Source organism: Salminus brasiliensis, chromosome 8, assembly GCF_030463535.1.
Source record: "Salminus brasiliensis chromosome 8, fSalBra1.hap2, whole genome shotgun sequence".
NCBI classification, from domain to species: Eukaryota; Metazoa; Chordata; class Actinopteri; order Characiformes; family Bryconidae; genus Salminus; species Salminus brasiliensis.
In genome coordinates, this window is record NC_132885.1 from 8,892,374 (window position 1) to 8,902,014 (window position 9,641).

The window sequence follows — 9,641 nt, forward strand, 5'->3', positions numbered from 1 at the left end:
ACCTGGCAGCTGTACAGAGCTACAACATTTCAGACTGTTCCCAGGTTTTCCTCCGCACTCCACAAGGCTTTATCACAGTAAGCGCATCGAGATCAAGGCATAGAGCAAAGAAAAAGGGAAAAAAAAAAGTAGTAATTTCCTCCTAGTCACTCATCCCCTGTCAATTTCCCACTGTTGCAGTCGTCTGGACGACAGTCTTGGCAACCGCAGCTGAAAATCGGATACTTACGGGCATATGACATCATGCATAAAAACCGTCCACTCATCACGCCGTGTCAAAGCATGTCGGGAAGACAGTCCAGCGCTCTTCAACTGCAGCAGAACTCTCCAGTGGATTTGTCATTACCGTAGGAGCACAGCAGCAAGACATCGCTGTCCCCTGCGGCCCTTTTCCACTTCAGCTCCGTAAGCAGAGAGCGGCCTCAGACAGCGGCGAGCCAACCCAGCTGAAATATTTACCAAGTTGCCATGCATACCACCTAAGACTCTGCTGGCAGAAGAAGCCAAGGCCTGTAGCGGCGGTCTGAAGTTATTCACGCTCTATAATAAAGTCCTTTTTTTCTCCCTGAACATCTACCGCTGTTCTCGGCAGCAGTCAAGCTGTAACAGCGCCCTGCGCTTCACCCGGCCTGCGGGATGTCTCTATGGCGGTCCGGCTGCAGGACAAAACTCTTTTGTGAGTCTAATCTCCCAAAGCGCTGACACGGTTTTGTGCTCCCAGCTACATCCTGCCGTCCAGGAGCCAGCCACAGAATCTACGTGGAGTGCGACCAGCGAGCGGCCTTGCTCATAAATAATGCCTCAATAATTCCAAATGCCACAGCACACTCGTGGGCTTACGTGAGCCAACACACACACACACACGTCTGACAATCCCTTTGAATTAGTAATAACTGCACAGGAACATAAGGATGCTTGAAAGTGGAACCCACAGCACATGCATCTTCAGCACATGCAAAACTAAAGCCTAAAAGTTCAAAAGCTGTGTTTTGAACCCATCAACGGTTGCCAATAACTTATTAATGCGCGGCACTTAAGGCCGTCACAGCTGATTCTGTCAGTAATCCAGTAATCCACTTGTTCCTTTGAGGATTAACTGAGCAAACAGTCCAAAATCAGTCATTGGAAAAAGAAACTAGGGATATTAGGGAGATTAAATAATCATTTGAAACTAAAATATGGTCGTTTTCATAATAATAACAATAATTTTTATTAAAAGGGATGCCAAGGGATGCACAATGAGATCAGAATTATATTGATCTCAGTATTAACGATGGCTCCTGAAGTGGCACAAGTGGTACTCCTTCATGAGGAGACCACAGGCTCGACCCCCTGTGGTGCCACAGCCATCCGTGAGCCGGACGTCTCGGAGATCATAACTGAGTAGGATGGCTCGACCCTCTCCTCTAACCCCACCCACCACTCAGCATGGCAATGGTATCCAGAAACCTGGGAGGTGAAGGAAAGAAGATAATAATAAATAGTACTATAGTGGCAAACCTTTTCGCCCCCTGGTGAATATTTGTTACTGTGAATAGTCAGGAGAATAGAAGATGAACTGGCAGATCTCCAGGCATGGAGATGACCATTAAGGAGGACATATTCTTCTCAGCAGTTCCAGCAGCATCAGTGTATTTCAGGTAAACAGTTTTGAACAAGTTCAGAGTTGAAAAACATGCAAAAGCCTCATTTCAGACTGTGACCACGCCACTGAAACTCTGCTTTACGACTAGAGCGGAAGAAGCGCTCTTGGCCCCAAGACCCATCTTCTCTGCAACAGATTTCATAACTAGAAGTATGTTTTTATTGCACCACCTTCAGCTCACTTCCAAGAAAACCCACCGAGTGATAAAAGGGGAATATACTGCATTCCCCATGAGGAATTCCTGCACTCTATTACTTGTGGTTTCCCTCAAGGAACAGCTTATTGCCCCACAGACCGTTCTTCCAACGTGTGGAGAGGAAAATAGCAAAGGCTCAATGGAAAAAGGGAGAAAATAGAGATGTTAATAAAGTGAGGGCAGGAAGTGGCATTTTCATTCAACAATTTGCTGAAACGTCTTCAACTGATGATTAATAACTAATGGTTAGAGCAGATCTCCTACATTTGCAGTAGATCTGCTAAAACTAGTAAAAAAAAAAGCCAGAAATGATTCAAACAGCAGGTTTGTAGGAGAATATTGATATAGTGAAGTATTACAATATTATATTTTGCAATATCGTATTCTCAGTCTTTAGATCCAACTGTTTTGATTGGATAAAACTCTTTTTCCTCAGATGAGGGGTATTTTCTTAATATGATAAAAAAAAATACATTATTACAATATGTTAAATAATAACCCCTGAACTGTGAAACGAAGCACATCACCAATATGCAAAGTTCTTGCCAAAACACAGCCCTACCCAGTATAGACTAAAGCAAGTAGGTTTGGAATTATTTGGCTCGATTCAGTGGTGTCTTGACTAAATAGATTTTTATATAGCAACAATTAACAGCACCTGGTGTCCTTATATTAATGGCAGTGAGTTATCTGTCCAGCTTTTGTGCATGTCTGCTAGGGGTACACCACTGCTCTGCTTTGAAAGAGTCTCAAATATTAAAGGTCAGGATTAGAGGTCGTACGATACCACTTTTTCACGTCCAATATCAATACTGCAGCTTTGAGCGTCCGCCGATACCATCTTTCCCCCTCTACTAAACCAAGCAGTCAGATCCAGTGATTTTGGCCAGTATCAGATCGATACAGATGCTGAGTATTGGATCACTCTATTCAAGAAACTAGAAGAAAGTTTTGAACATTAAACAAGTGTTGACTGCAGACAGAGAGCGTCTCTCTGTAAGTGGCAGGCACTTACTTAATCAAGTGTATATTGGCGCAACAGGGTGTATAAATCACCTAATCACAAACAGTCACATAGCATAGTGGGTGCTTTATGGTCTAGTCACAGTCATGTTGATGCTTTCCCCCCTTTTTATTGCCTATTTGGAGTTTAATAAGAGCCGTTTTACCTGAGCTTATATTTGTAAACAGATGTCAATTTTCTAACTGCAGTCTTTCCAACCATGGCTGCATTTTGCGTCCATTTCAGGGGAACTGGTCTCACTAAGCAACAGTCATTTTTGTTGACCTCAACATTGGCCATTGTGTTTACTTGCATGTATGTATACAGAATGAAGGACACCTATGTTTTAGCCCTTTTGTTCTCTGTTCAGCTGTTCCCTCGCCTGCTCTCTGTCGGAGGCAGAACTGCCACAGGTGAAAATGCGTTACTCGAGCCTATAAAAATATGCTGCAAACTTTTGACAAGCAGTACGAATATAGAAATAAATAAATGTCCTGCATTCATAAATAAGCTACAAACTTGACAATCAGTATAAAATTATTCATTTATTTATTTTATTTAGCAATTCATACTGCTTGTCAAAAGTTTGCAGCATATTTTTAAATGCATGATAAATAAATAAATCATGCATTTAAAAATATGCTACAAACTTTTGACAAGCAGTATAAATTGCTAAAAAAAAAAATCAATCAAATTCCACATTTAAAAATATATATAAACTACAAAATAACACAAAAATAAAAAATTTTATAAAGAATTCTGCTTTTGAAAACAATTTAGCGTGCTGGTGTCTCAACACAGGGTGTCCATATAGGGTATGATGACTGAACCCATCATCCATGTGATGTTAGCCAGGTTTTTCGTCCTGTGGGGTAGTGGAGTGTCGTGCAGCTTGAGCTTCATAGCCTACTTTTCAGATCCTCATCTTCTGTGACGCTTTTGACAATCAGTCTGATTTGCTAAAATCAATAAACCTGCATTTATAAATTATGCTTTTGTCAAGCAGTATAAACTGCAAAATAAATACATAAATAAATAAATGTGCAAACCTTTGGCATAATTAAAAGTGTACTGTTTTTTGAAAGGGTGTAATTGATTTATGATGTTATTATGTTATTAATATATCCGTGGCATAAAGCGGTCTTAACTTGACAAGCACATCGTTTATCACAATTATTTCTGGGACAATATCAAAATGGTTATCATGCACACTTAATGTTGACTAGTTTTTGTAGTGAGAGGGAAAGGCGGTGTAAATTTAATCTGCTATTCTGTTTACCAAACCTTACAGCTTTAAATAAATAAATAAATAAATAAATAAATAAAAGAAAGACCAGGGAAGACTGTACTGAAGATGAGTGTTGTGTTCTTTGTAAAGTGGTCGAGAAAGGTGGCAGAGTTACTGCTAGGGCAGAAAAGGCTTTAGGGACAGGAGGCAGAAGAACCCACCGGGGGGAAGGTGTGTGTGTGTGGTGGGGGGGGGGTGTTGGGTAGGAAGAGGCTAGGAACTATTCTACTGATGTCAGTTCATGTTAGTTATAAGCTGGCCTCAGAGCGGCGGCGGAACATTCACACCAATCTGAGATAACAAAAGAGACGAGCACACACACACACACACACACACACACACACACACACACACACACACACACACACACACACACACACACACACACACACACACACACACACACACACACACACACACACACACACACACACACTTCCCGACTCAAATCCCATCTTGAATAACAGTGTTTGTGCTTTTTAAAGGAGTGTATTCTTTGGGGCAGAATAATATCCCGCTGACAATAGTGGCACAAAGACAAAAGGCAGAGTATTTATTTGTTTTCAGTGGTGAGAGAGAAATCTGGCGAGGGGAGAGCAGCGCACTTCAGAAATACAATTCATTACAATTCACCATACATTATGCATTGAAATCTGACGTTGGTGTTAATCCAAAGCTCCTATTCACTCCGTTTGCGTGCCTGCGCTCCTGAATGTGCTGAACAAGCCCTCACCGTCGCAGAAATTGGATAAGAGCGCTCCGTCGTAAAACAACAATCCTACAAAGAAGTTTTTGTGTCTGGAATATTTCGCTGCGCCGGCCGCTCCCGGTCTCGGCCCGTCATGAGAAATTTCAATTTGCCCGATTAGCCGAATTCCTACAAACACAAGTTCCAGTCAGCTGTGGGGAGGAGCACTGAGGTAATGTGCATCACGAGGGAGCCTGAGAGAACCATCTGTGGTCCACGGCCGACCTTCCTGTGGAACGGTAGAAAGGTTTAAAAGCCATTAGAGCCAATTCAACCCTCAGTACATCAAACCAAGTATCAATCCATGACTGGATCTGCTCACAGCGCGAGGACGGGAACATAAATACACGCCACGTCTTCCACTACTGCTGCTGCTGCTGCTGCTGCTGCTCTGGGAGATGATTTGTGGCACAGGCATGACCTCAGCTGTCTATAAGCGACAAAGACTGATGACACCAAATCTCCTACAGGCAGCCTTATATAAGACCAGCGTGTAGACGGCATACAGAGCACAAGGCGAGGCCCATCTGCACCCCACAAAACTGCACGCAGAGCCTCCACAAGCTTTGATTTACGGCCAGACGTGCCGGGATGTACTGCAGTGCCATTCATGACGACTTAAGTCTGTTTACTACGATAATAAACACAGAGGAGGCTAAAAATACGGCCCCAGACATAAATAAGCAGAAAGGAGCAAGATCACGTTTCAGGGCTCCATCCAAAAGGTAGCGCGGTCAATGGCTTCCTGCGGGTTCTCTAGGACTGGACGTTCGCCAAGATGACTGGATCAGCTCGCACAGTGAAACGTGGCCACCTGCCAGATGCTGAAAGCTGAATGGTGAATCAGCATTAACAAGGAATTTGTTTAACGTGGTCCGGCAGGCCGCCGCGCAGTTCTCGGACAGAGACAAAACAAGAAAGGCAAAAAAAAAAAGCTACAAGGGTGGGTTTCGGTAAAACCACACAGTCAGCATGAGCGCATGACAACTTCGGAGCTCATTTTTGAGATAAACACACAATTTCACCTCAGCTTATCTGCACTGTCCAAACTCTGCAGTAATCTGAAGACTGCAGTGCTTTTGTACAAGAGGAGTAAAGGTTGGTCCTCAAGAATAACCCACCTGCCCTCAGACACAGACCCAGCAGAGATGGCATATTGCTATCAATGGGGATCCAGCTGATATCACCTGCAACTGCTGAATCAGATATCAGAGGAAAAACACCTGCAACAAACCTACACTATGTCCAAATGTTTGTGGACACTGCAATGCCACCCCTGCTAATGAATGCATTCAGCTACTTTAAGTAACACCCATTGCTGACACAGATGTGCAAATGCACATGCACTGGCACTCTCTGGCTTCTCTAGCCCCTGTAGAGTAGTACGGCCCATAGAATAGGACTCTCCTATGAATGTGAATCTATTGGGACCGTGCCTAATACCAGGTGTGGGCTAGAGGTGTATAAAGCCCCCTAGCATTGAGCTGTGGAGCAGTTTAACCATGTTCTCAGGAATGATTGTACACTATCCAAAACTTCTGGTTGGGAACATATCCCTCTGTTGCTGAATGCAATCAAATCCTGACAGCAACGCTCCAAAATCAAGTAGAAAGCCCTACTTGATTCTGAATAAATTCTTGATACTGGAAGAAACACTGAATGTGCAGGTGTCCCAATATATCTGTCAATATAGGCTATCCTAAACTCATCACCCATGAGATGTTGTTAGCTTGAGCTTCATAGCCTACTTTTAGATGCTCTGATATACACCAATTAGCCATAGCATTTATACCACAGCAACAGAAAGGTGTTACAGTGCCACCTGTCAAGAGGTGGGGTGGACATATTTGGCAGCCAGTGAACAGCCAGTTCTTGACCATTTTTCCAGCAAGCATTCAAGGTTCTAAGCCACAGACCCGGTCAGAAGATGACTCTCCAAAACATCAGGCAGGCCTCGTGGGGTGTTCTCGAAATGCAGTAGTCAGTACCAACCAAAAGTGCTCAAAGGATGGACAACCGGCGAATCTGTGACAGGGTCATGGGCACCTAAGGCTCATTGATGTGATCCATGGAGGCCTCACCTCACAACTTACAGGACTTAAAGGATCTGCTGCTTACGTCTTGTTGCCAGATACCACAGGACGCCTTCAGAGGTCTTGTGGAGTCCATGCTGTAGAAATACAAGAACCAATTTATGTGCTGTATAGGACTTTTTCCAAGAGGCTCTTTGAAGAACTGTGCAGTAATACCAACACTAATAATACTACTACTAATAGATGCAACAGAGAATGTATTTTTATAGCCTAATAACTGACCACAACAACCGTCTGCCTTGTAAAGGCTACTGAAGCATAAACAGAAAGGTACATATAAAAAAAAAAGAACCATCTGCTCAGCAATTTCAGCATTTAAGTGGTTCCTTTACTTGTCATGGTCCAAAATACAACCATTTATTTGCTTAAAAACACTGAAGAACCCATTTTTAAAGCAGAGCTTTTGTTTAAAAATGCAGAAGAGAGACCTAATCTTCTGCAAATCTGCCAGCAGCGGGGATTTCCTTCCTTTCTGACAGCAGCATGTGGAATACGGCCTAAACGGCACACATGAGAGAACTCTTCCTCCCACCTAGCTTCAATTCCATCCAGAATGGAAAGATTAGGCCACCGAATCAGCACTGTAGCCAAAAGCCATGCACACAGCCATGCTACGTTCTTGGAATGAGAAAGGAACTGGAGAAAAAAAAAGCATTCTGTCAAAGCAAGGCTGTGCGGTTGTAGCGGTTTAATGCAGGGTTACTCCCAGTCCATTCCAGAGGAACACGGCGGTGCACAGCTTCATGCTTTTGCTACTCCAGCACGCTCCAATTCCACACATCAGCTCCTTATCGGGTCCTACACGAGTTGAACCAGGTGTGCTGGAAAGCAGGAATACTTGACTGCACCGCTGCAATCTCACCGCACTGCACTCAACATTCCCACATACTTGGAAACAGGGCTTCCGTAGAGTTATGAAAGAGCGGGGCAAACTGAGCCACAGCCTGCAGTGAGTACTCCCAAATTTTGCTTAATGCATGAAATTGGAGCTGAGACATACTATATTGTTTGTTTAAAGCACTATGATAAGAGAACTGTTGTTTTTGGCTCCGCAGCTCCCCCCCCCCTACAGTTGGGGAGAGTAGTTCAGCTTTACTCCACTGCAGTAAATACAAATCACTGCACTCAAGGCACAGCTCCCCTCACGGACAGCTGTGACTGTAACTGAGAAGGTTAAGAAGCACGTGGACCGAGGTGATAGAGTAAAAGTACAGGATTTTACTGAGATATGACTCGGGTGTGAGGTCTTTGAGCTTCAAGTACGGCTCGTCTCGACCCGCCGTCCCTCAAAATCCACGGAAGACAAGCGTCCAGGCTTTTTTCTGTCTTGCACCAAAGTGGTGGAACGAGCTTCCCCTGGGTGTCCGAACGGCCGAGTCGCTCGCTGTCTTCAAACCCAGACTGAAGACCCTCCTCTTCTGAGAATACTTGGGTGAATAGTAGAGTGGTCACCATATTGGCTTGTGTTTAGTAGAGTCTAAACTTAGAGGCATCTTTGAATTATTAGCTTATTTAAACTAGCTGAGGTTTTTCTTGGGTAAAAATCAAAGCACTTTTGTAAGTCGCTCTGGATGAGAGCGTCTGTTAAATGCCTTAAATATTAAACGTAAATGTAAATGTCTTCTGCAGCTCCACCAAAGTTATATAAAGCAGTAGCAGTGTTCTGGTCTGGAGTCGCAATGACAGAGACGCCCTTCTCCCCATTACTGTCAGTGGAGCGTCAACATTAACTGTGAACAGCAATTTTTAGGAAAGCTTTAAGAAAATGCATTTTGTCTGCATGTCAAAAGATAGCAATAAATAGTGTATTGTGAAACTGTCTTCAAATATAGAGCTGTAATATTTTCACCATTTCACCCAGCTCTATTCTAAAGTACAGCAGATACCAATGTTGCTCTACAGGTTTTTCGTGAGACTAGCTCCAGCAACACTGATATTACAGAAGACGGTGACATGCAAATGATAACTGAAACCAGCCACAGATCCACACAAGTGTTTCCACATCACAACCATGATTCAGCAATGACTTTCCAAATATGTAGTTAAGGTGTACAGGAAAAGTGATCGACAGCTGCCGAAATGCCTTGACCTTTCTTCGCGATCCAATCTGTCCAAACCTGCTCAGTTTACGCCCATCAGGAGTCTTTTAACATCTAGTGAAGCCAGTAGTGGTGCAAATGTCCCTTTGTTGAAACTCAAGAGTAGCAGAGTAGTGCAGCATAGTGGATAACAACACCGCTTTCCCTGTGGTAGACTAGGGTTTGATTCCATGACCAGGTAGGCACATCATAAGACACCAATGAGAGTCCCTGGGCAAGACTCCTAATACACGTTCTCGGACTTGTGTAACAGGATTTAAATGCAAGTCATTCTGGATAAGAGAGTCAGACAAATGGTGTAAATTTAAATAAGGGGTTTGGGAAGTCCAGTGCTGTTCTCTAACAAACCAACTAAACCTGCCCATTTTTGTATGTAATCCAAATGCTAGTGTCTCAAAAAGTCAAACTAACAGTTATTAGCATGAAATTTCACCACAGTTTGGCAGCAGCAAGATCACTGAAGTGCTCCAGACTGGCATCTACAATTGGCCAGTATTCGAATCTGACATATGATGGTGTATTTATTGCACTCTGAAGAGCAGAATGGCTTTCCTGCCACTGCCTCCCTT

General features: G+C 43.5%; 1 protein-coding gene across 9 annotated transcripts in view; it reads right to left on the reverse strand.

The window, feature by feature from the left end:
• Positions 1–9,641, reverse strand: part of LOC140560885 (plakophilin-4-like) — a 155,881-nt gene that overhangs the window by 142,769 nt on the left and 3,471 nt on the right. For 5 of the 9 annotated variants that reach the window (XM_072685522.1, XM_072685521.1, XM_072685519.1 and 2 more), the window contains exon 1: positions 230–377. The exons of 2 other annotated variants lie outside the window; for them this stretch is intronic. In XM_072685522.1, coding sequence (XP_072541623.1) covers positions 230–266 — 37 coding nt within the window. In that variant the 5' untranslated portion in view covers positions 267–377. Of the gene's footprint in view, positions 1–229; positions 379–9,641 lie in introns of those variants that run through there. 2 more of the 9 variants (XM_072685517.1, XM_072685518.1) reach the window with 1 other exon arrangement.